This window comes from Somniosus microcephalus, chromosome 3 (assembly GCF_052327205.1).
Source record: "Somniosus microcephalus isolate GS21.2 chromosome 3, FLI_Smic_1.0, whole genome shotgun sequence".
NCBI lineage: Eukaryota > Metazoa > Chordata > Chondrichthyes > Squaliformes > Somniosidae > Somniosus > Somniosus microcephalus.
The window spans coordinates 312,258,425-312,286,206 of NC_140989.1; the positions used below are offsets into that span (position 1 = coordinate 312,258,425).

Here is a 27,782-nt window from a genome sequence, read left to right on the forward strand (position 1 = left end):
TAGGGTGTGAAGTCAGTCCCTTCCGGATGCTGTGGCCATCCCCTCACCACATATTCTCGAACTCTAGACAGTACTGGATCTTTACCTGTCCATGTTCTTACTTGCTCTGCAATCACAAGTGCAGTGTCAGTGTCCTCCAACATCAAAACTATGTCCTCTGGAGCTGCACGGATAGGTGTGCCTGGCAGTGGAAGACGGCTCAAGGCATCTGTGTTCCCATGGTACTTGCCCACCTTGTAGACGATGACATACTCATATGCCCTCAACGTCACTGCCCACCTCTGGATCCGGGGTGACACCATCTGTGGAACTGCTTTCATTTCATTGAAAAGAGAGAGAAGAGGTTTATGATCGGTGCATATGGTGAACTTCCTGCCATATATATACTTGTGGAACCTCTGTAACCCAAACATTACTGCTAACCCCTCTTTGTCTAACTGGGAATAGTTTTTTTTCGCTGGTGTTAGAGTTCGGGACATAAACCCTATTGGTCTTTCAGTTCCATCTTCCATGCGGTGTGAAAGAACTGCCCCCAGCCCGTAAGGTGAAGCATCACAAGAGAGAATGATGTCTTTCTCTGCATTGGAGTGAACCAGCACCTCCGACGACAGCATCAGTTTCTTGGACTGTTCAAATGAAACCCTCTGCTCCTCTCCCCACTGCCACTGTGTCTCCTTGCGCAGTAGTTTGTGAAGAGGTGCTAACACTGTTGACAAGTTTGGTAAAAACCTGTTATAATAGTTCAACAGTCCCAGGTAAGCTTTTAACTCAGCCACATTGGTAGGCGCAGGGGCGTCCTGCAGTGATTGTACCTTCTCCTTGATTGGATGGAGCCCGGTGGTGTCCACTCTGTGTCCCAGGAACACTGCCTCATTCCCCAGGAAAATGCACTTACTCCTCTTGAGTCGTAACCCTGCCCTCTCCAATCTCTGTAGTACCTCTCTGAGTGCTCAGATGCTCCTGGTCGGTTCTTCCCATCACCAGAATGTCATCCAGATAGATGGAAACATGTGGAATCCCTTGCAGCACACCTTCGATTGTCCTCTGGAAGATAGCTGGACTAGATGAGACACCAAACGGTAAGCGGTTATATGTAAACAAGCCCTTGTGTGTATTTATGGTAACATACTTCTTTGATTCATCATCCAGTGTAATCTGCAAGTATGCATGACTCATATCCAACTTTGTGAATTTCTTCCCTCCAGCCAGGTTTGCAAAGAGATCCTCTGTTTTGGGAATAGGATACTGCTCTAGTTTGGACACCCGATTTACTGTCAATTTATAATCTCCACAGAGTCTTACCGAATTGTCTGATTTTAAAACAGGTACTATGGGAGCTGCCCATTCTGAACATTGCACTGGCTCCAGTATGTTCTCTCTCAATAGACGGTCAAGCTCACCCTCTACCTTTGGTTTCATGGCATAAGGCACAGGTCGTTGTTTAAAAAACCTTGGCGGTGCCTCCTTGTCTACATAAATCTTAGCTGGGGGGCCATTAAATGTGCCAAGTTCCTCCTTGAACACATTCTCATGTTCACTCAACACTTCTTGCAAAGTCAACTGTTTGCCCTCATCTATTTGATTTACTGCTCCCCAGTCTAATTTAAGTTCTTTTATCCAGCCCCGACCTAACAGGTTTGGTCTGGTACCCGATACTATAACTACAGGTAGCTGTTCCACTGTGTCCCTGTGTTGCACAGTTACATTAGCTGCACCTAATGTCGCTACTCGTTCACCTGTATATGTTTTAAGATGCAGAGAGCAAGACTTTAACTCTGGAACTTTTGCACGGTTCCACAATTTTGAGTACTCTGCCCTGTTCATTATGGTTACACTGCACCCTGTATCAACTTCAAAGTTCACCTTAGAGTCATTTACTGTCAGTTGCAATGTGATAGGAGCCACTTTTGGAATGTTCTCTAACATGCTATACATTATGAACATGTCCTCTTCTTCCTCAGCTTCCCCGCTGATGTGGTGTGCTCCATGTTTTTTCACTTCTCTTCCTTGGTTTTGCTTTCCTCCCCCTTTTGGTTTGGATTCCTCCACAGGTGATTTTGCCCTGCATGCTCGTTTTATGTGTCCTTGTTTCCCACACTTGTGGCACTTTTCCTCCAGAAACCTGCATTCACTCGCCAAGTGATCGCCCTTGCATCTGTAACATGCCTTCACATGCTCAAGTTGTGGTTTCTGATGCATATTTAACTTGTGCACAATAACCTGACTTGCAACTTGCTTAGCATTAGCCCTGTCCGAACCCTGTATTTCTTTTACATCTCGGTTCGCTGTCTCTATGGCTAGAGCAAGTTCCAATGCTTTTTCATAAGTAAGCCCAGTCTCGGATAATAATCTCCGCTGCATTCGGTCGTCCATAATTCCGCAAACTAGCCTATCTCACAGCATTTCCTTCAGGTTGTTCCCATAATTGCAATCTTGTGCTAATTTACGCAACACCGCTACATAGTCCATTACGCTCTCTTCCTCTTTTCTATTCCTTGAATTAAACTTGAACCACTACCATCTCACTAGGCTTAGGGTTGAAATGTTCTTTTAGCAAGGCCACTAATTCAACAAATGATTTGTCTCCAGGCTTTTCAGGACTGAGCAGATTCTTCATCAAACTGTAGGTTTGGCTTCCCACTGAACTAAGCAGAATGGCTTTCCTTTTTCCGGCATCATTTACTTCATTTGCTTTGCAAAAATAACCCAACACTTCACAGTATTCCTCCCAGGTTTGTGCTTGAATATCAAAAGTGGAAACCGTTCCTACCATGGCAGCCATGCTCTCTTCCAACTGGTAGCTAACTTTAGCTCGTGATTTTGTTGTTTAAACGTCCTGGCATCTTTATTCCAGGTCCTTTTTACCTCATCGCCAAATGTGATAAATCCATGTAGTGAAACAAGGAACTCGAAGAGGCGATATCTTAGAACTAGTACGAGTATTTTATTAAACAGATTAACAAACATCAGGCCTGCATCCTGGCATTCCACCTTTGCTGACCTTAACAGGAAGCAATCCCCTGACCTTAGCAGCAGCATTGGCTACAGCACCACCTGGTGGATAACCTTAATCATAACATCCCAGATTACTATAGCCATTATGATTTTAACCCTTTTCCCACGTGAAACATGCCTGGTGGGAAGCACGACAGTGAAACCTGGCAGGAGCACAATTGGATTGCTGACTATCAGCTGCAGGTCAACCATTAAAGAGATTTGATCAGCCATCATTTGCAGGTGGCAGGACTTTGTTGTCTCAGGTCTGGGGGAACTTTTAGAAGGCATAACCACAGCTGTGGAAGTTTGGAGCTTGACACCCATCTCCAGTGTGACCTCCTGGGAAACCCCTCTCACCACCTTCACTGAGCGATTCCTCAACTGAGGCATCTACCAGAAGCATGGGAGCCATTTATTTCCTTCCCTTCTGGATATTAGATGAGGTCGAACAACAGCAGCAGCAACAACAACAGCAGCCCCAACAGCAGCAGCAACCGGAGCGCAAGGCTGCTGCTCACCCACCTGAAGGTGCATAGGCCAGAAGGGGCCAGCGCTTGGAAGCCCATCGGCGCAGGTGATACCCCCCAAACAGGGTCTGCAGACACAGAGTCAGCTATCTCAACATGTCTGAGCAGCAGTGCCAAAGGCGGCTCCGACTTTCGCGAGAGGTAGTGGGTGACATCTGTGCAATGCTGCAACAAGACCTGCAGGCCAGAGGACCAGGTGGACAACCCTTACCAGTGGCCGTCAAAGTCACCACCGCACTCAACTTTTTTGTCTCAGGCTCATTCCAGGGATCAGCAGCAGACATCAGCGGCATCTCCCAGGCGGCCACACACACTTGCATCACGCAGGTAACCGATGCCCTCTTTGCCCTCGCGCACAATCACATCCATTTCACCAAGGATCGAGCAAGTGTCACGGCGCGTGCGGTTGGATTAGCTCATCTGGCAGGCTTTCCAAGGGTGCAGGGCATCGTTGACTGCACACATGTGGCCCTCAAGGCATCCCATCGCAATCCAGGTATTTTTGTCAATCGCAAGGGCTTCCACTCCCTTAACGTTCAGCTGGTGTGTGACCACAAGAAGGAAATTTTGCATGTTTGTGCCAAGTACCCTGGCAGTTGCCATGACTCCTTCAGGGAGGAGGTCCAGCATCTCGTGAAGTGGTGCGCCGACAACAACCTGGCCCTTAACACCAAGAAAACAAAGGAAATAATCGTGGACTTCAGGAAGTCCAAAGGCGGAAGTCACACCCCCATCCACATCAATGGGGCGGAGGTGGAAAGGGTGGCCAGCTTTAAGTTCCTCGGAGTCCACATCACGGAAGACCTCTCCTGATCCCTCAACACCTCCTCTCTGGTGAAGAAGGCCCAGCACCGCCTATATTTCTTGAGGAGGCTGAAGGGATGTAATCTGTCACCCCCGATCCTCTCTAACTTCTACCGCTGCACTATAGAGAGCATCCTGACAAACTGTATCACGGTATGGTACGGCAGCTGTAGCTCCCATGACCGGAAAGCCCTGCAGCGGGTAGTCAAAACTGCCCAACGCATTACCGGTACCCGGCTACCGACCATAGAACATATATATCAGAAACGCTGCCTACGGAGGGCACGGTCCATCATCAAAGACCCTACCCACCCCAGCCACAGTCTGTTCGCCCTCCTACCATCTGGAAGACGCTACAGATGCATTTGCACCCGTACGACCAGATTTAGGAACAGCTTCTTTCCCAGGGCTGTCATCCTACTGGACTCCACAAATAAACACTAAAGCCTGCACATCTGCCGATGCACTTTATTATGGTCATATTTATGCTAATATATTTGTACAAATGTATGTTGAAATGTTTAAGTGTCCTAATCCAAATTGTACACTCTCGGGAGCCGCAAGCCTACATTTCGTTGTACTGCACTTGTGCACTAACAATGACAATAAAAGTTGATTTGATTTGATACTGCGCCAGTCTAGTGTGCCTCCGCTATTCAGTCCGCCAGACCAACTTAACGGATGGCTACTTGGAGACAAGGGCTATCCCCTGAGGACGTGGCTAATGACGCCGTTGAGGAGACCATCCAACGAAGCAGAGGCGAGCTACAACTCCAGCTACATGTCCACCAGAGCCATAATCGAGCAAACCATCGGTTTGCTGAAGATGCGCTTCAGATGCCTGGATAGATCAGGTGGAACCCTGCAGTACTCAGCAGCCAGGGTCTCCAGAATCATCGTGGTTTGCTGTGCACTTCACAACATGGCACAGCGTCGTGGCTTGCAGATTCCTGAGGACCAAGTGGCTCCTCACGTATCCTCCTCAGATGAGGAGGAGGAGAGCGAAAACGAACATCCTGCAAAGGCCCATCAACCAGCGGCAGCAGTACTCAGCTTGGCCAGATTTGCTTAGCCTAGCCACTCAAGCACTTTTGCCTCGCATCTTCTTACCTGAGGATCGACAATGGCCACTAACCAACTGATTCCTAGCAATTTGACCACCATACTGACGATTGCAAGTAATCCTAAGCCCTCAATGTGGAAGTCCCATTTGCGAAATGACACACGCCACAACTACAGCAGTAGCCATCAGATTTTTTATGTACATGATTCATATGATGGCTTTTACACATAAAACATCAAATTTCACCCAAATGACTACTCTTGTGACTATTTTTGCAGTATCTTTCTCTTACGCGTGCTCCTACGTGGTGCTTCCCCTGTGGCTTCAGCAGATGTGGAGGCCCCTTACTCAGTTTCTTGCTGCTCCTGTCTCGACACCTTTGGCAGGCGTCCACTGGGGTGACGAACCTGTGAGGGCTCGTCAGCAGTCTGCTGCTCCTGCGGCTATGCAGGGGCTGAGACGCCAATTTCAGTTGGGTGTGGACTGTGGTGAGGCTATGACCGAGGGCTCTGCAGTGGCATGGAAGTGCGAGTGTTTGGAGACGAGCCCCCACTTCCTTGATGTCTGCCACCAACTTCCCTCTCATGGGTCAGGTCTCCTTCAGCACTTGCAAATGGCTTGAGAGCACCTTGCTGCACATCAGCGGGGCCATGGGGACCTGTATCTGCACTGGCAGTCCTACTCAGAGGGACTGCCATGAAGGTCTGGTTTCTCTGTTCAATAGCTGCCCATCGCTCCTCCAGAGATGTCAGTCTATTCTGAGCACTCACCATGTTTTCAATACTCTGGTGACTTAGCTCCTCCATGGCGTAGCCATCCTCTCGTCTACTGTAGCCATCCTTTCCACTGAGGTTGCCATCATTTCCGTGGTGATGCGTTCATGCGCCAATGACTCCACAAAGGCTCTGCTCATGTTCGCTATGGACTCCTCCATTCGCTCCACACTCGCAGCGACCCTGGAGACAAAACCTGCCAGAGACTCCTACATCTGTTCCTGGAGTTCCATCACCGCTGATATTGTGGATGGACCCAGAGGCAGAGGGTCGACATGCAGCTGAGCCGAGCTGGCAGAGTCCTGCGCCCTCCGACTAGGACTCTCCACTGCTGTCCCTGTCTCCACAATCAGCTGATGCTTACTTGTGAGCTGTGATACACCAGGTGACAACACTACTCTATGTCCTGAAGGTCCCACCGAGGTGTGAGTGTCTGCGCTGGTGCTGGGTGCGCTGAATTCTGCTGACGCTGCACCCTCAGAGGTTGCAGCTTCCTCTGAGGAGTCTTGAGGCTCATGCTCTTCCTCCTGGCTACTGGGGATGGGTGCTTTCAATGGTCCTGTGGGGGAGTAAAGGAAAGAGTCAGAGATGTGATGCCAAGGTTACATGCACATTGCATATTGCAGATGATCATTAGTTCATCTGTTAGAGCTTCCGAATCATTATCAGCGACTCATGCAATGTCAATGAGAGAGATGGAAAACTATTCTGTCACCAGCTTGGTGTGATGCACCCGTCTGTCCGTCCCCCACATGCGCGTCGTCCTCCAGTCCTACAATCTCCAGGACTGCCTCCTCCCAGGGGTGAGGTGGGCTACTGATGGTGGCCCTCCTCCTGTCCTCGCTTGTTCTCTTTTATTGTGAGCTCTCTTTTCCTGCAATGAGGGAGACAAGTGGAGGTTGAGTGAGAATGAAGGAGTGAGTGTAGAGAATCCATAGCATAGATGCTTAGAAGGAGACAAAGATGGGATGAGGTGGCAAGACCAAGGGCCCTCCCTGTGTGTTGTCAGTTGTTTTCATAGCATCACAGTGATAGGGAGTGTGAGGGCTGCATAGTCCAATAGTTAGGTGAATGTGACCATAGAGAGGGAATGGGTAATGGTGCATGGATGTCAGTGTCAAGTGGGATGTGGCGGAAGAGATTGCTAAAGCTGAGTGCTGGTGAGGAAAGGCAATGGGGATCAGATTGAGAGTGATGGGAAATTCATACTCACTTTTCCAGTGCGCTGAAGGTCATGAAATCTCTTTCTGCACTGTATCCAGGTTCTGCGGGTCATTGCTAAGGAGTTGACCTCTTCTGCCACTTGCAGCCACACAGCCTTTGTCTGCTGGGGAGGCTTCTTCCTCCCTGATGAAGGAAAGAGCACCTCCTTGTGAGCCCTTGCTCCCTCCACTAAAGCCTGCAGGGCAACGTCGTCGAAACGGGGTGCAGACCTCGGTCTTTCTGTGGCCATTCTGCTTCCAGCTCAGTGTATCAGCAAATGCCAAAAGGTTGGCAGCCTGCAGAAGAAGCAAGGCTTGTTACAGACCTTAAATGCAGCAGCAATGATGACGTCATCGGAGGCGACTTTCAGACTGGAGAAACTCATTTGCCATGGGTTCCCACATGTTGGAACTCAATTGGGCAATTTAGATTCGTGTGGATAACACGAAATGCGGATTACACGACACCAACCCGCACCTGAATGAAAATCCAGCCCATGGATTCCCTGCCGTTAAGATCATTTGAATAAATATTTGCAAAGTCCCACCCGACACCCGGCCAGATTGACTACCTGGCCGCAGCCTGGGACCCATGGGAACGGTCCCCGGCAGTCAGTGGGTGGAGGGGATTCCCTGGCTTTGCAGTGGGAGGGGCAGACCAGTGTTTCCTCTTGAGAAAGCTAGGAGAGCTGGATAAGTCAGGTGCCTTTTTCAGCACAATAGTGTCATCGGTAATTGGGGCAACAACGAATGTCAGAGTAATTTATATCATCATATTGTGTTTTTGAAAACAAATGAGAAAAAGGTGCGCCAAACATTCTTTCATGACTTGGCACTGCCACTTTAATCCGATTGTTGTAACCCAAACATAATATTCTTTATTATTTAGGAAAAAAATAATTGCAGTCACTGCATTGCCAGCAGATGGAGTCAAAGGATTGTACTTTTACTTGAAGGAACTGATAAGAGATAAGACTCTGATCTAACACTTACAGTCAAATCCAAACCTACTTACAATAGTCAGTCATACAAGCTATATTTTTCATTTTGATTTTTTCAAATTTAAATTAGCTTTGCTACCAAACAGCTTTATAGCCACAACTGGTGTTATCTCCAGGCAGATTGGTACTAAACCTGCGGCATATTTAGCAGCTTTACCCCAGTCGTAATGGAATTTGGATCCATGAGGCGTTAGGGACAAATAGTGTTTTATTTTTTCTGCTAAGAAGACGAGGTGAATACATTTGTTGAGAAAGATCATCCATTCTCATGAGGGCAGCTTAGCAGCCCAGACAATAAACCTAAATTACCACCACAGGGAGAGACTTTTCATCTGTTATATCCACGTTGTTAGACTTCTGTTGTTATAATTTCTTGCTACAGAATCCGATATTAAACACTGACCCAGAGGCCCAGAGTTTGATTACATATGTAATTAATATGAGTATAATTAAAAATAAATTCAGAACTAAGCCTCATTATAATAGTGTACTCCATCTTAGAGGCAGAGATAGCACGTTACAACTCACCCAAGGTGCAGTTCTTGCTGGCCAATCATGGAATGGTATTGGTTACTATTTGAGAGTAGACCAGACTCTCCATCACCATCTAGTTCAACTAGTTTAGGCTGAAAGCTGGAGCTTGATGATATTGTTATCCTCTCCTGAAATCTGGAATACAAAGAGTAAGGTTAGCCTGTCTCCAGGGGATTTCTTACACTTGCCACTCTCAGTCTTTAAGTAGTTAACTTTGATTAACTCCAGGTTCCGACGATTGCACGGTGAGGCACAATACTGGCAAAGTCCTGTGTGTTTGTTTCTTATTGAGGGTAACTTTGCTACCAAACAGCTTGATTGCCACAATCGCGGTTATCTCCAGGCAGATTGCTACTAAACCTGCGGCATATTTAGCAGCTTTACCCCAGTCGTAATGGAATTTGGATCCATGAGGCGGTAGGGACAATTAGGTAGTCGGAAGGTCCTGGACTCTCTGGAGCTTGGAGAGAAGGAGAATTACAGCATTGCTGGCAGCTGCACAGAAATAGCACTGTGCACAGAAGTCAAACCTCATGAAAGTGGGACGCAGAGGTCTGGATTTTCCTAGATCTTCAAAGAGATGGTGGAGCAGGACTTCCACCTGGCTATGTGATCCCATCACCATTTGACTACATTTTCCTTGGGAAGACCTGACTTCATATGCAGGGCAGGATTGGAGCGGGAATCATGCTCATGACTGGGTCCTTGCTGCTGGCAGGGAGGGAAATTGGGATTATCTGCAGTCGCTGATTTTGGTAAATAAGTTTTAATGACCTCACCAGGTTGGCCAAGGCACTAGTGGGCAGCAAGGAGTGGTTACAGATGGCGCCAGTTCTTATGGCAGTGACAATGCGCCTGTGTCACTGGATCCTTTCCAATGCCAGCACAGGAGGGAACTTCTGGTCTGGGCCCTGTAAGCATTGTTTGCGCAAGTGATATGAATCTGGAAGCAGTCCCTACAAGGACATTTTTATCTCTGAGATGAGTGCCACCTCTGTCCTCGAGGGCTTCGTAGGTACAGTTCCAACCAAAAACCTCACAACTTCCTGACACTGAAGTAGTACCATGTAAGAGTAAGAGGTTAGGGTCATGAGTGAAAACAATTTTTAGCACAGTAATAGGTGTAGTGCCCCAGGACTGGTGGATAGCTACGTAATAATTTAAGAAGGGAGATAGAACATGTCGAGGGAACTATAGGCCAGTCAGCTTAACATCGGTGGTAGGAAAAATAATGGAATCCCTACTAAAGGAGAAAATAGAACATCTAGAAACGAGAAATATAATAATAAATAGTCAGCATGGATTTCAAAAGGGAAAGTCTTGCTTGACCAACCTAACTGAATATTTTGAAAAGGTAACAGAGAGAGTAGACAAGGGTAATGTAGTAGACAGAATTTGTCTAGATTTTCAAAAGGCCTTCGATAAGGTACCACATAATGGACTGATGAATAAGGTCAGGGAATGTGGAGTCAGGGGACAAGTAGCAGAATGGATTGCTAGCTGGCTTCAAGACAGAAAACAGAGAGTGGGAGTAAAGGGTAACTATTCAGGGTGGCAGAAGGTGGGAAGTGGTTTTCCACAAGGATCAGTGCTGGAACCACTGTTGTTCACAATTTATATTAATGATTTAGACCTTGGAATCAAAAACACAATTTCTAAATTTGTGAACGACACCAAATTGGGTGGGGGGGGGTGGATAGCCAATACTGAGGAGGACTGCAACAAATTACAAGAAGACATTAATAAACTTGCAGAATGGGCATATAATTGGCAAATGATTTTCAACACAGATAAATGTGAGGTATTACATTTTGGTAAGAAAAATAGGGAGGTCACTTATTACTTGGAATATAAGAATCTAAGTGGAGTAGAGGAACAAAGGGATCTAGGAGTACAAATACACAAATCACTAAAAGTATCAACAGAGGTTAACAAGGCCACAAAAAAGCAAACCAAGCACTAGGGTTTATTTCTAGAGGGATAGAATTGAAAAGTAGTGAAGTTATGCTAAACTTGTATCGAACCTTGGTTAGACCACACTTGGAGTATTACGTGCAATTCTGGTCACCATATTTTAAAAAGGATATAGAGGCACTGGAGAGGGTGCAGAGAAGATTTACCCATAGAGTGGTAAGAATGTGGAACTGTGGAACAGGGAGTGGTTGAAGCGAATCGAATAGATGCATTTAAGGGGCGGTTAGATAAGCATATGAGGGAGAAGGGAGTAGAGAGTTATGCTGATAGAGTTAGATGAGGAAAGACGGGAGGAGGCTCGAGTGGAGCATAAACACAGGCATAGACTGTGATGTAAGAAAAAGGAGACTTACCATCAAGTAACTTTAAAGTAAGCTTTAAGTAACTTATAAACACACTATATACAAGAGAGGTCTTTACCATGCCTCTGGTAGAAGCCTCTTACAATACTGAACAGACCAGTATTTATACCAGTCCAACAGGAAGTGACATTTACAGGAAGTGAGGTATGTACACAGTTCATAGTTCATAGTTCACAGGAAGTGATGACATAACTTCCCGGAAGTTAGCATTTTTATCACATTCTTCCCTCCTGCAGGATTAGGAGGCTGTGGTCTACCTTTTGGTCCGCAGCCGCCGAACAAGGAAGAGTCGCACCCGTTTGGATTCCCGTCGTAGAGGGTCGCTGGTCCGCTTACATGCGGTTGGCCATTGGTCAGAGTCTGTGTGGCCTGGATTGCCCTGTGAAGGGTCGGGGAGATCATGGCTTCGAGTACGAGCCCCAATAGGTTCAAAGTCGGTCTGCCTCTGTTCAGAGGGAGGTGCAGAGCTGGTCTGTGGCGGATCAGTACTTTCATGCGCGGTACTGGGAGGGTCGCAACCTTGAGCACGGGGTTCTACCGGCACCAAGCTAGTTGGTGTCCGATCAGGATCCTGGAGAGGGGTACCCGATAGGTCCCAAGAGTTTCCTGGTGAAATGCCATCACCCGATGTCCCACTCGGTCCTGGTGGGCAGGGAGCCAGATCCCGTAATGATACGGTAGATTCTCGGCCGTCGGAATATCGTATGTTTGCATAGGTGGGGTTGGCATCGGTTAGTTCGACCTCGTCTACAAGAGGGTCATTTTTAGACGTCCGAACGTATCTTCGGAGTAATACAGGTCCAGGAGTAGTTAGCCATGACGGGAGTGATGTTCCATGAGATGAGCGACGCTGGAATCCAAAGAACCGCTCATGAGGTGTAGTATTTGTGGCTGTAGAAAGCAGGGACCGTATAGAGTGCAATGCATCCGGAAGCACTGTTTCCCATTGCTGGTCTGGTAGGCCCCGAGATCTTAAAGCGAGACGTACGGAATTCCAGATGATACCGTTATACCTCTCTACCTGCCCATTTCCGATGGGATGGTATGGTGTTGTTTTGCTTGTAGCAATTCCCCGTTCTGAGAGGTAGTCCTTGAGTTCCCTTGACATAAAGGATGGACCCCGATCTGAGTGAATATAAGCCGGCATGCCACAGAGAGAAAATACCTGCTCAAGGCAGCAGATTACTGTGGACGCCAGCATATTGGAGCAGGGGAAGGCAAACGGAAAACGTGAATATTCGTCGATCATGGTGAGCAAATATGTGTTCCGAGTTGAAGAGGGCACTGGGCCCTTAAAATCGATGCTAAGTCGTTGCATCGGTTGGGTTGCATGTATGAGTATACCATCTGAGGGGCGGAAGAACTGAGGTTTTAATTCCGCACAAAGCCGGCATTCTGAGCATATTTTTTTTACATCTCCAGTGGAAAAAGGGAGATTCCGTGATCGTACGAAATGTAGCATGCGCGTAACGCCAGGATGACACAAACCATTGTGGACATCCATGAGAGTGGAGGATGACATAGTGGAGCAGAATGCCCGTGTGAGGGTGTCCGGGGCCACATTCTCCTTGCCAGGCCGATAGAGAATGGTATAACCAAAAGAGGCCAGTTCCATCCTCCAAAGTTGTATTTTATTATTCTTAATTTTGGTTCGTTTTCGATTATCGAGCATGAAGGCGACTGATCGTTGGTCCGTGATCAATGTAAAGTGCTGGCGAGCTAGAAAATGGTTCCACTTCCGTACTGCCTCTATGATGGCTGTGGCTTCTTTCTCAACCGGAGGATAATGTAGCTCGGCACCTTGTAAGGTCCTGGACATAAATGCTACAGGACGACCTTCCTGATTCAGAGTAGCCGAGATCGCCACCTCCGAGGCATCACATTCAACCACGAAAGGGAGATTCTCATCGATGGAGTGAAGAGCCGCTTTCTCCAACTGTTTTTTGAGAAGGTTAAAGGCTGCAACAGCCGCTGTTCCCAGTGGAAATGATCTAGCATGCAGCAAGGGTTGGATTTTGTCCGAAAAATGAGGAATCCATTTAGCGTAGTATGCAAACAGACCGAGAGCCCGACGTAAAGAAGCCGGATTCTTAGGTGACGGGAGCTCTTGGAGCGGGCGAAGTCTTTCTGGGTCTGGCTTAATGATACCATTGCCTACGCAGTAGCCAAGGATGTTGATGGTCGGTTGCGACTCAACAGATTTGGATTCATTCAGGGTCAAATTACGGCGATGGAGGGCATCCCGAAATTTTTGGAGGTTGGAGTCGTGTTCCTGTTGATCGTGACCTGCAATGGTAATGTTATCAAGATAGGGAAAAGTGTCCCTTAGGTTTTCCTGCTTAACCAGGCCATCCATTGCCCGTTGAAAGACAGCCACTCCATTAGTAACCCCGAATGGGAGGCGACGAAATTGGTACAGCCGTCCATTAGCCTCAAAGGCTGTGTACTGCTTATCTGAGACCTTCAAGGGTAACTGATGATAGGCACTTTTTAAATCGTAAGTTGAGAACACTTTGTATTCGGCCAGTTTATTAACCATATCATCAATGCGTGGCAATGGGTAGGCGTCCAAGTCGGTATATTGATTGATGGTTTGTGAATAATCGATGCATAGTCGCTGTTTGTGAGGTTTTAGAGGGTTCTTGACAATGACGACTTGAGCCCGCCAGGGCGACGAACATGGTTCAATGATATCCTCTGCTAGAAGTCGAGAGATTTCAGCCGCAATAAAAGATTGGTCTCCCTGATTAAAGCGCCGCGATTTTGTTATTATCGGTTGGCATTGAGGCGGAATACTGGCAAATAATGAGGGTTCATCAAGTGAAGCTGCTGATAATGCACAAAATGGTTGTTTAGATGGTATATTAGAAATAGTAAGTCCGGGTTTGGATCCACCAAACTCAATGGTGAGTTTCTTATGCTGTTTTTGGAAGTCCAGCCCTAAGAGGAGATCACTACATAAGTCTTTGAGCACTGAAAGTCGGGTGGAGGGATACATACGACCATGAAGTGTCATATCAACAACACAAAAGCCGGAGATTCTGGTATTAAGTGATGACTGGGCCATCGCAATTGCCTGGTCCGATGGGAAGACATGTAGTTTCAATTTCGCAACAATCTGTTCCTTAATGAAACTATCAGTACTTCCTGAGTCAATTAAGGCATCTAAGGTATGCCCTTTAATTGAAATTTTTGTGGCTGCCTGAGACAGGTTCTGTGGGCAAGCAGCTGTAATTGGTGTCGTTGCACAGAGAGTGGCTAAAACTCTCGGTGTGCTTCTTCGGGAGAGAGCTCGAGAGGAAGCTTGATAGGTCCTAGCTGGAGCATCTTGATAGGCCCTAATTGGGGCAGTTCGGTAGGCCTTAGCTGGATTGGCCCTCGTAGAGGCCCTTGATAGGCAAACTTTAGCAAAGTGTCCTTTTTTCCCGCAATAACTGCAGATTGCATTGCGAGCAGGGCAGGTTTTCCTAGGGTGAAAAGCATCTCCACAAAAGAAGCATTCCTTCCTAGATTGCCAAGAGGCTGCTAAAGTGGGGTCGTCCTCCTCTTCTTCATCAGAATTATCAGAATTAGATTCCCCCATGATAGGGTTCACCTGAGACCGCTTGAATTGTCTGGTTGCAGCTACAGCAGCAGATCGAGATCTGGGCAGCTGATAGAGGTCTGCATTTCTCTTTGCCAAATCCAGTGAACAAGCTAGTTCAAAAGCTTTTTGTAGCTCAAGTGTTTTACTTTCTAGTAGACGCTGGCGTATAAATGGAGAGGCAATCCCGCAGATGAAAGCATCACGAATCATTTCTTGGCGGTACAGCTCAGCTGAGGCTGCCTGAAAGTTACAATCTACGCTGAGCCTGCGAAGTTCTTGCAGGAATTCGTCAATTGATTCCCCTGGCCCTTGTCGGGCTGTGGCCAGTAGATGTCTAGCATAGACCTCATTTGGGGTCTTCGCATACAGTTTCTTAAGTGCCCGAATCACCTCTTCGTAATTATCCCAGTCATCAACATATTCGAACACTTTTGGGGTCACATAATTGACAAGTATCTTCAATTTAGCAGGAGCATCCACTTTACATTCATCCAGAAAATTCTCAAAAGTACGATACCAATGCTTCCATACCCTGCCAGCTGCTGGTGTATTCGGGTCCAAGTCCAGACGAATAGGTCTAAGGATTTTCTCCATGATGGGTGGTTCCCTGGATCCTTAACTTCCGAGTTTGTCTGAAGGTCTAGTATTTGTCAGTGTAAATACTAAGTTACTTAAATTGATGTAAGAAAAAGGAGACTTACCATCAAGTAACTTTAAAGTAAGCTTTAAGTAACTTATAAACACACTATATACAAGAGAGGTCTTTACCATGCCTCTGGTAGAAGCCTCTTACAATACTGAACAGACCAGTATTTATACCAGTCCAACAGGAAGTGACATTTACAGGAAGTGAGGTATGTACACAGTTCATAGTTCATAGTTCACAGGAAGTGATGACATAACTTCCCGGAAGTTAGCATTTTTATCACAGACTGGTTAGGCAGAATGGACTGTTTCTGTGCTGTATACCCTATGTAATCCTATGTAATAAGAAATAGCACTATAATAGAGAATAATAAATATGATAGCAAGCATGTACATGTCTGCCAATTTGGTGTGCCCCATCTACAACGTCCATTTCCTCTCCAAAGTCCTTGAACATGTTGTCACCTCTGAAATCCATGCCCATTTTTCCACGTAAACTCCCCAACCCATATTCACGGCCATCCCCTCGACCTTGCCATCTCTCGTGGCCTCGCTACTCCCATCGTGTCAATCGCAGATAAGGCCATCTCTGACCACTTCCTTGTATCGCTCTCCACCCACATCACCAGGTCCGCCCCTCGAAAAAACTCTCTCCCAACTCTCTTACAACTGCACTTATGAAATCCCAACTGTCCAGCCTTTGACCCTCCATTCACAACGACATTTCTGCAGCTATTGATCTGCTCAACCACATCCTCACCACCACCTTTGATGCCCTAGTCCCTATAAAAACAATTTCTCTCCCTTACCCTGGCCGTTCCTGTAGTGTATGTGCCTTTAAGACAGAACTACTTTTACAGCTCCTGTATACTGTAGTACCGGCAGTGACCACACCTGTATATAAGCCTTGCGCATGCCTGTGCACCCCCAGTCTTGAGACTACCCTCCTCCAGTAAATACCTGTTTATCGTTAAGTTACAGCATCCGTGTGGTTATTGAAAAACAGCATACTCTCAGGATCACGGATCTAACAGTGGCGACAAGTGTCGATTCGAATCTACCTGCAACTCTGCATTTCCCTTCGAGGATTCGCTCCGGGAGGGCGGTGTAACAAAACAAAAACAAAAAGTCGAGGCCAGGAACATGGGCGTCGACCACGAGCAACCGCCCAGTCGTCCGGCAGAGAGTGAACATCGCAGGGGAGGCTGTGGAGAGCCGGGCTTGGTTCCCCAGCCGCGACGATCAGCAAGAGACTGACTACAGGTCCAGCGCAGACCCTTCCCGGACAGCGGCGGCTGGAGCCGACCGACGGCGGAGAGAAAGCCGAGCAGCGTCGACGGGCTAAGACAGAGGGTGAAGCACATAGGGCGCAGCCGGGGGTTGAAAACTGAGTGGCGTCGAGAAAAAATAAACAAACCGGAGAGAGGGTAAAGCAACAGCCGGGTTCAGGACCGAGCGGCGTCGAGAAAAAAAAAAAGCGCGCAGAGCACAGCCAGGGCTCAAGGGCTGAACAGTGTCCGCGGGGAGAAGAAGGGAGAGCGTGGGAGACGCCATTGAGCCGCGGAGAAGGAAGAGCGCGGGAGACGCCATTTTTAGAAGCCGCAGCGGAGAAGAAGGGCGAGCGTGGAAAGGAAGGAAAGCGCGGGAGACGCCATTTTGTGCCAGCGGAGAAGAAGGGGAAGCGCGGGAGGCGCCATTTTTGACAGTTAAATCACACCCAGGGATGCCGAAGAGTGGCAGTATCTCTACGTTCGACAATGAAGTTGAAGATTGGGCGACATATGTGGAACGTATTGAGGTGTACTGCAGGGCGAATGAAGTGCCAAATGCTAGTAAAGCACTGGTTTGGTTAAATTCCATGGGTGCAAAAACTTATGGGTTACTGCGAAATCTAATAACCCCAGAGAAGCCGGTGAACAAGAATTTCGAAAGCATAGTAGAAATCCTACAGGACCACTTAAACCCCACACCGCTGCTGATAGCAGAACAATTTAAGTTCCATAAAAGGAACCAACACAAAGACGAAAGCAATGCTGAGTACCTAACAGAACTGCGCAAGCTATCGAAACACTGCCAGTTTGGAGCGGGACCAGCAGATACGTTAAGGGACAAGTTTGTGTGTGGGCTACAAAGTGAAGGAACCCAGAAACGGCTTCTATCAGAAAAGGATCTTACGCTGGACAAGGCTTTCAGTATAGCAGTATCACACGAAGCAGCCGCAAGGGGAGCTGCAGAGATGCAATGGAGACCGCAAGAATATGGCACCAATGAAATGTCCTATGGAACAGGGAAGTGCTATCGCTGCGGCAGAACAACACATGACCAGAAGGATTGTTGGTTCAAGGACTAAGTGTGCAGACAGTGTGGAAAAGCAGGACACATAGCAAGAGTCTGCAGGTCTGGGAAGAAAACCAACAGTAAGAAATCTCCACAGGAGAAGTACAAAAAGGTACACCAGGTGATGGACAGTGGTTCAGACGAACAGAAAAGTGACACAGACTCCGGAAGCAAGGAGCTGGGTTGTCTGAAACTACATAAGGTAACCAAAATGGAGGATCACCAGACTATCTGGGTTACACTCAAGATAGATGGAGTCCAAGTGAAAATGGAATTGGACACAGGATCAGCCCTAACAGTCATAAACCAAAAGGGACTACAAGCGGCTATTTTCACATATACCCTTAAAAGCTACAGAGATTGTCTTGAAGACGTTTACGGGGCAAAAAGTCTACCCCAAAGGAAAAATAAGGGTGAAAGTGATATATAAAGGCCAGGAAATACCTAAAATGGATATATATGTATTGCCAGATGGAGGACCACCACTGCTAGGACGTGAATGGATCCGGAAGATACAATTAGACTGGCATTCCAGACAGGCACTGAAGGTTGAGGCCAAAAAGGATGACGACGTCACACCTGGACGACTGTCAAAAATGCTGACGCAAAAGACGTGTTCCAGGAGGGACTAGGAACACTAAAAGGCATAACAGCAACAATTAAAATAGAGGAAAATGCAAGCCCAAAGTTTCTTAAGGCCAGACCAGCGCCTTATGCGATCAGACCAGCTGTCGAAGCAGAGCTGGAAGGGTTGGAACGTTCAGGAGTACTGTCCAAAGTGGACTGGAGTGAGTGGACTACACCCATCATTCCTGTAATGAAGAGGTCGTTGAGTAATACGCCTGAGGAACCAAAGAAGGTCCGCATCTGTGGGGATTTTAAGGTGACAGTGAACCCAGTCCTTCACACGGTATAATATCCGCTTCCACGAATTGAGGATATTTTCGCCTCGCTATCTGGAGGTAAACGCTTCACCAAAATTGATCTAGCCCAGGCGTACTTGCAAATGGAGGTAGAAGAAGCTTCAAAACAATACCTTACGATTAACACTCATAAAGGTCTCTATCAATACAACCGGCTGGTGTTCGGGGTAGCCTCGGCTCCGGCTATCTGGCAAAGGGCAAAGGATCAAGTCCTGCAAGGGATTCCAGGGACTCAGTGTTATTTGAACGACATCTTGGTCACGGGCGAAAATGACAGTGATCACCTCGCCAACTTGGAGAAGGTGCTCACCAGATTAAAGGAGTATGGGCTACGAGCTAATCGCCACAAGTGCAAGTTTTTCCAGAAACAGATCTCGTATTGTGGCCACGTCATCGATGAAGAGGGGTTACATAAGTCCCCTGAAAAGATTGAGGCAGTAGTCAAGGCTCCAGCACCGGAAAATGTGTCACAACTGAGGTCGTTCCTCGGGCTGGTAAACTACTACCACAAGTTCTTACCAAATTTGTCCACGGTATTACACCCACTGAACACCCTACTGCAAACAGGGGTACCATGGAAGTGGGATGACGAACATAGACGAGCTTTCCAGAAGTGTAAAGAATTGATCACATCAAAAGAGGTGTTGGCCCATTTCAACCCAGCGCTACCAATTTGTTTGGCATGTGATGCATCACCCTATGGTATTGGAGCGGTGCTGTCGCACAAATTCCCAGACGGGTTGGAGAGGCCAGTAGCCTTTGCATCTCGGTCACTAACCTCAGCCGAGCGCAACTACGCCCAGATTGACAGGGAGGCCCTCAGCCTAGTATGGGGAGTAAAAAAATTCAACCACTATCTGCATGGGCAGAAGTTCACCTTGCTGACTGACCACCAACCACTTGTTTCCATCTTTAATCCTAAGAAGGGCGTTCCAGTGATGACTGCACAATGGTTACAAAGATGGTCCCTGTTTCTAGGGGCGAATCAATATGAAATAGAATATAAAGGCACGAAACAGCATGGGAACGCTGATGGGCTATCGCGCCTGCAACTGCCTACTGTGGAGGAAGCACCAGCAGTGGACCCTATCGAGATATTTTATTCGTCAATAATTGAACGATTGCCAGTAACGAACGCGGATATAGAGAAGGAGACCCGCAATGATCCGACGCTGTCTCGGGTATATGATTTGACGGTGAGGGGATGGCCAACACATGGTGACTCACTGTTGCCAGCATTCTCATCCAGAAGAGAACAGCTGTCAGTATGCCAGGGGACAGTGATGTGTGGATCCAGAGTGGTGATTCCACCCAAGTTAAGGGAGAGAGTGCTAAATGAGCTACATGAAGGTCATCTGGGGGGAGTGAAAATGAAAAGCCTTGCTAGGGCTTATGTGTGGTGGCCGGGAATCGATCAACAAATCGAAGACCTAACTAAGAGCTGCTTAGGATGCCAGAAGGTCCAAAATGCACCACCACATGCCCCTCTACACCCATGGGAGTGGCCCTCCTCTCCATGGCAACAGGTGCATATTGATTTCGCTGGTCCATTCATGGACTCAATGTTCTTAATAGCAGTGGATGCTCATTCGAAGTGGGCTGAGGTGATAAAAATGTCCTCAACCACTACAGAGAAAACGATTGCAGTCCTACGGACCATATTTGCCAGAAACGGTTTGCCAGAGCAGATTTGCAGCACGGTGGCATAGTGGTTAGCACTGTTGCCTCACAGCGCCATGGACCCGGGTTCGAATCTGGCCTCGGGCGACTGTCTGTGTGGAGTTTGCACATTCTCCCCGTGTTTGCGTGGGTTTCCGCCGGGGGCTCCGGTTTCCTCCCACAGTCCAAAGATGTGCGGGTTAGGTTGATTGGCTATGATAAATTGACCCTTAGTGTTAGGGGGATTAAATACGTGGGGTTACGGGGATCGGGTGGGATATGTGTTGGTGTAGGGGTTATGGGGATCGGGTGGGATATGTGTTGATGTAGGGGTTACGGGGATCGGGTGGGATATGTGTCGGTGCAGGCTCGATGGGCCGAAATGGCCTCTATCTGCACTGTGGGGTTTCTGTGATTCTGTGTGATTCTGTGATCATCACCCCTCACCTCAAAAAACCAACCCTTGACCCATCCGTCCTTGCAAACTACTGCCCCATCTTCAACCTCCCTTTCCTCTCCAAAGTCCTTGAACGTATTGTCGCCTCCCAAATCCGTGCCCATCTTTCCCGCAACTCCATCTTTGAATCCCTCCAATCAGGTTTCCGGCCCTGCCACAGTACCAAAACGGCTCTCAGCAAAGTCACAAATGACATCCTTTGTGATTGTGACAAAGGTAAACTATCCCTCCTCGTCCTTCTTGACTTGTCTACAGCCTTTGACACGGTTGACCACTCCATCCTACTCCAATGGCTCTCCACCGACGTCCAGCTATGTGGGACCTCTCCCTAGCATTTGTCTGAGGCTGAACCACAGTGTTCGCAACCTTGGTGTCATATTTGAACCTGAAATGAGCTTCTGACCACATATCCACAGCGTAACTAAGACTGCTTATTTCCACCTCTGGAACATTACCCGACTCCACCCTGCCTCAGCTCATCCGCTGCTGAAACCCTCATCCATGTCTTTGTTACCTCTAGACTTGACTATTAAAATGCATGTCTGGCTGACCTCCCATGTTCTACCCTACGTAAACTTGAGGTCATCCAAAACTTGGCTGCCCATGTCCTTACTCGCACCAAGTCCCGTTCATCCATCACCCCTGTGCTCGCTGACCTACATTGGCTCCCGGTTAAGCAATGCCTCAATTTCAAAATTCTCATCCTTGTTTTCAAATCCCTCCATGGCCTCGCCCCTCCCTATCTCTGTAATCTACTCCAGCCCCACAACTGCCCGAGATATCTGCGCTCCTCTAATTCTGGCCTCTTGAGCATCCCTGATTATATTTGTTGAATCCGTGTGTTAATGGAGACACGGAATGCAGGAGTTGATTTAACAAGTGTTTACTGAACAAAGTCTGGAGGTGAACTAACTATACAAGATGCTATACAGGCTTATATACCCGAGTGGTCACTACCAGTATTACAGTACACAGGGGCTTCAAAAAAACATAGTTCCTCTTAAAGGTACATACACTACAATTCCTCCCCTTTTAGATAAATAGTACATAACATTTTAAGTAATCATTAAATAACATTTTTACAAGAACAATAACCTACACATTTGCTGAAGTTAATCAATTACAAATTCAGTCTCTCTGGAGGCTTCCTGACTCGGTCCGGATAACGCCTCGGTGGTGTAGTAGGTTTCGGTGGTGTAGTAGGTTCTTTTGGCAAGGTCGATTCGGCTTGAATGCCAGTGTCGGGTTCATCTGGTTCCAGTATCACCGGATCGGAGGTAGATACTATGGGTATCTCTGCTTCATCACTAGGCGTATAGAGTTGTGGTGTAGGTTGTCCCTTTTCGGATGACTCTATGATCTGGTCAGCATGGCGCCTTATTATGCTTTCTCCAATGTCCACGGTATACATCAGCGGTCCTAGTCGTGTGCAAATAGTTCCAGGCTGCCATTTCTCGGTACGGTAGTCCCGGGCCAAAACTTGTTAACCTATCTGGAAGGTTCTAGTTGGCCTTTCATTCATGCTTTGAAATTGCCGGTTCTCTACGTCCCTTCTGACGTTTGGCTTGATCAAATCCAGCCGGCATGTTAGTCTTCTATTGAAAAACATCATGGCGGGGGTTTGGTTTGTAACCACATGTGTTGCATTCCTGTACGCAAACAAGAAGTTATCTACCTTATGTTGTAGATTTCTGTCTTCATTACCCATGGCCTTTATGGCCTTCTTGAAGGTCTGGACAAACCTTTCAGCTAATCCATTGGTGGCGGGATGGTATGGGGCGGACGTGTAGTGCTTAACCCCATTGTTTTTTTAAGAACTTCCTGAATTCTTCGGATAAAAATTGCGGTCCATTATCAGAACAGATCTGTTCAGGCAGCCCATTCCTGGCGAATATGGTCCTTAATACTGTGATGGTTTTTTCCGTGGTGGTGGAGGACATCTTTATTACCTTCGGCCACTTGGAGTGTGCATCCACCGCGATTAAGAACATTGAGTCCATAAATGGACCAGCAAAGTCGATATGTACCCTTTGCCATGGAGATGAGGGTCACTCCCATGGATGTAGAGGGGCTTGTGGTGGGGCGTTTTGGACCTTCTGGCATCCTAGACAGCTCTTGGTCATTTCTTCGATGTCTCCATTGATACCTGGCCACCACACAAACGCTCTGGCTAAGTTCTTCATTTTCACTCCACCCAGATGCCCCTCGTGAAGCTCCTTTAGCACTTTATCCTGGAGTTTGGGTGGAATCACCACTCTGGATCCACACATCAAGGTTCCTCGGCACACTGACAGCTGTTCTCTTCTTTGCGAGAATGCTGGCAACAGTGGTTCGCCATGTGCTGGCCATCCCTTCACCGTTAAATCGTAGACTTGTGAGAGAGTCGGGTCATTTCTCGTTTCCTTTTCAATGGTAGAATTTGTCACTGGTAGACATTCCACTATGGTCGAGTGGAACATCTCAACTGGGTCCACTGTAGGTGTCTCTTCTACCGTTGGCAACGGTAGGCGCGATAACCCGTCAGCATTCCCATGCTGTTTTGTTCCTTTGTATTCTATGTCATATTGGTGTGCCCCTAGGAAAAGGGACCACCTCTGTAGCCTGTGCGCTGTCATAATGGGAACGCCCTTTTTAGGGTTGAATATGGAGACGAGGGGTTGATGGTCAGTCAACAAGGTAAATTTTTGTCCGTGTAGGTAATGGTTGAATTTCTTCACCCCCCACACCAGGCTGAGTGCTTCCCTGTCGATCTGGGCATAGTTACGCTCAGCTGAGTTCAATGAGCGTGACACAAAAGCTATCGGCCGTTCCGAGCCATCAGGGAAATGTTTAAGTGTCCTAATCCAAATTGTACACTCTCGGGAGCCGCAAGCCTACATTTCGTTGTACTGCACTTGTGCACTAACAATGACAATAAAAGTTGATTTGATTTTGATTTGATTTGTAATGAGCCAACACTTCCTTGGACGTGATCAAGCCTTTGCATTTATGGAAGGCACGTTTACAGTCTTCGCTCCATTTCCAAATTACTCCCGTTTGTAGCAGTGTGTTAAGAGGGTGCAGAACCGTTGATAAGTTCGGTCAAAATTTATGATAGTAATTTATTAATCCCAGGAACGACCTGAATTGTGAGACATTTTCAGGCGCGGGGGCTTTTACGACCGCTTCAATTTTTTCAGGTGACTTATGCAACCCTTCTTCGTTAATGACATGGCCACAATATGATATTTGTTTCTGGAAAAATTCGCACTTGGGGCGATTTGCTCGTAGGCCCCATTCTCTCAGCCTCGTGAGCACCTGCTCCAAACTGGCAAGGTGCTCGTTGTCGTTTTCTCCTGTTACAAGGATGTCGTCTAGGTAGCATTGAGTCCCCGGAATCCCTTGCAGGACTTGCTCCATAGCTCTTTGCCAGATAGCTGGAGCTGATGCTACTCCGAAAACCAGTCGATTGTACTGGTACAGGCCTTTGTGTGTGTTTATCGTGAGATACTTTTTAGAGGCCTCCTCAACCTCCATCTGTAGATATGCCTGTGCCAAGTCAATTTTGGTGAAACGTTTCCCTCCGGATAGTGAGGCAAAAATATCTTCTATGGATACTGTACCGTGTGAAGAACCGGGTTTACAGTCACCTTGGAAGTCCCCACAGATGCGAATTTTTCTCTGTTCTTCAGATTTATCATTATTCAACGTTTTCTTCATGACCGGGACGATGGGTGTTGCCCACTTGCTCCAATCTACCTTGGATAACACGCCTGCTTTTTCCAAATTCTCCAGCTCTGCCTCGACTGCTGGACGAATTGCGTATGGCACCGGCCTTGCCTTAAAAAACTTGGGAATTGCCGCATCTTCCACTTTTATTGAGGCGGTGGCGCCTTTCAGGGTTCCTAGTTCCTGTTGAAACACTTCTTTGGCGTTAGCCAAGATTTCTTTTAATCGTCCAGGTATGACGTCATCATCATTTTTTTTCTTACTGGTCACCGTCAGTGTCTGAATGGAGTGCCAGTCTAAACGTATCTTTCTGATCCATTCACATCCCAACAATGGTGGACCACCATCTTGCAGAACGTATAAATACAACTTCTGTATTTCTTTGCCGTTGTATACAACAGGCACCCTTATTTTCCCTCTGGGGTATACTTTCTGCCCCGTATATGTCTTCAAGATAATGGATGTGTCTTTCAAAGGTATATGCGGAAATAGCCGCTCGTAATCCCGTCGACTTATGACGGTCAGAGCTGATCCTGTATCTAGCTCCATTTTAACTGGGGACCCCGCTATCATGAGGGTAACCCAAATGGTCTGGTAATCTTCTTTGGCAATTACATTATGTAATTTGAAACAGCTTAGTCTCTTGTTTCTGGAGTCGCTATCGCTCTTCTGGTCTTCGGAGCTACTGTCCGTCATCATTTGTACCTTCCTGTACTTTTCCTTATTGACCTTTTTACTGTCAGCGGATTTTTTTCCAGATCTGCATACACGTGCAATGTGTCCCATCTTTCCGCATTGCCTGCATGCTTTGTCCTTGAACCAGCAGTCCCTCTGGTCATGGGTGGATCTGCCGCAGCGATAACATCTCTCGAAGCCCCGTGTCATTTCATGGGTGCCGAAGTCCTGTGGCTTTTGCTGTATCTCTGCAGCTCCTCTTGCTGCTGCTTCGTATGCTACAGCCACACTGAAAGCCTTGTCCAGTGTCAAATCTTTCTCAGAAAGTAGCCTTGCCTTTTTATCATCCGCTACTTCATTCGCCTTGCAATATACCTCCACTCTTTCCACATATGTGGTCCAATCCTCTATATCACTATCGAAAGCAGTAATATTGCCAGTCTTAGGCATCCTGAAAATCAAAAATGGCGCCTCCCGCGCTTTTCCTTCTTCCCTGCCGAGTCAAGATGGCGCCTCCCACGCTTTCCCGCCGCTGCTGCCAACGCTGTTCTCCGCGGTTCCCGTTGCGACTTGCAGCGTTTCGCGGTATTTCTATTTTTTTTTACACATATATTTTAAACAGTTTCTCCGTCACTTGGAGAATCGTTCCCGTCGGACCCTCTGGGACTTTCCCCTCCCTCTGCTCGGTCCGAACGCCGACCTGCTTTGCAGCGTCGGCCGTCTCCTGAGTGCTCCACCCTCTGTCTCTGTTTGCTTCTGCTTTCCGACTCGCTGCCCGGCCCCGCTGCAGAGCCACCCGATCGAGCCCCAGCCTGCCGCTCAGGAAGGATCAGTGCACTACCTGCCACCAGCCCGTTTAGCTGGTGAAACCACCGTTTTTTTTGTTTTTGTTTTTTTCTTCGACCTTCGTCTGAGGAATCGATCTCCTTGAGGTGCTGCCGAATTGCAGGTAAGTTCATTTCTAACTCGTCACCACTGTTGAACCCGTGTGTTAATGGAGACACGGAATGCAGGAGTTGATTTAACAAGTGTTTACTGAACAAAGTCTGGAGGTGAACTAACTATACAAGACACTATACAGGCTTATATACCCGAGTGGTCACTACCGGTACTGCAGTACACAGGGGCTTCAAAAAAACATAGTTCCTCTTAAAGGTACATACACTACAATATTCACTGAACCATTAGTGGCCGTGCCTTTTGTTGTTATGCCCTAAGCTTTGGAATTCCCTGCCTAAACCTCTCCACCTCACTACCTCTCTTTCCTTCCTTAAGACGCTCCTTAAAACCTACCTCTTTGATCAAGCTTTTGGTCACCTGCCCTAATTTCTCTTTATGTGGCTCGGTGTCAAATATTTTGTTTTTCAATACTCCTGTGAAGCGCCTTGGGACGTTTTACTACTTTAAAAGCACTATATAAATACAAGTTGTTGTTGTTCTTATTACTCCATGTTTGAATTTCTCCAATCAGATTTCCACCCCTGCCATAGCTCTGAGACAGCCCTAACAAAAAGCACAAATGCCATCCTCTGTGAACTATGACCATGGTGCACTGTCCCTCCTTTCTGCAGCCTTTGACACGGTCGACCCCACCATCTTCGTCCACTGTCTTTCCTCCATTGTCTAGCTCAGTGGCATTGCCCTTGCCAGAGCATCTCCAGCAATGACCTCTCTTTCCACCCTGACACCATTCCCTCTGGAGCTCCCCAAGGATCTGTCCTTGGCCTCCTCCTCTTCCTCATCTACATGCTGACCTTTAGCGATATCATCTCTTCTCACCTGTGGGGCACCATACAGGCTCATCATAGTGACGGTGATTTTCAGGAGTGGTAAGTAGGCAGAAACAACGGAGGCCAGTGGGGGGGGGAGGATCAGAGATCAGAGGCCTCGGGATCGGAGGCTGGCGGGGGGTTTGGAGATCGGGTGTGTGAAATCAGAGGCCTCGCGGGTGAGATCAGAGGCCATGTGTGGGAGGTCGGAGGCCTCGTGGGGGAGGTCGGGTGGAGATCGGAATGGGGGTGTCCGATTGCGGGGGGTTGGCGAGGCATGTACGCTGTAACCAGCAGGTAAGTGGAAAGGCACTTACCTTTTGAATCCAGCAGTCCTCGCCTCCCTTTAGCCAGTGGGTTTCCCAAGGCACAGAAAATCCAGCTGGCCAGAGTTAAATTTGAAATCGTGAATCAACAGGAGGCATGCAGCCTCATTATAATATTTAAATTGCCGACCTGCCTCCTGCGGGCGGGTTGATTGCGTGCCCCCCGTCCCTCCTCCATTAAAACCGGAAGTGGGCAGGTTGGAGGTGGGTTGGGGTCGGGATTCAGATTTTTAACACTTTAGCCTCTTCACCCAACCCAAACCCCCCATTTTTTGGAGTTAAAATTCCCCCCACGGAATCAGAAGGTCAAGATCCTTCAAGGAAAAAGAGAGAGATAATTAGGAAGAAAAACAGTATCGCTATCGGTTAATGTGAAAAAACATTGCATTCTTAACCAGTGGAATGAACACAAGATTCCGTTGTAGTACAAGATATGCTGAGTATTACCATTTGATAAAAG

General features: G+C 47.5%; 1 protein-coding gene across 1 annotated transcript in view; it reads right to left on the reverse strand.

The window, feature by feature from the left end:
* The window catches only part of LOC147122149 (nardilysin-like), a 135,305-nt gene extending 107,919 nt beyond the window's left edge, over positions 1-27,386 (reverse strand). Inside the window, exons 1-2 of the mRNA XM_085982937.1 lie at positions 27,314-27,386; positions 8,896-9,036 (exon numbers count right to left, since the gene is read on the reverse strand). Of these exons, the coding sequence (XP_085839063.1) occupies positions 8,896-8,924 (29 nt within the window). The 5' untranslated portion in view covers positions 8,925-9,036; positions 27,314-27,386. The remainder of the gene's footprint in view (positions 1-8,895; positions 9,037-27,313) is intronic.
* Positions 27,387-27,782: the final 396 nt, after the last annotated feature.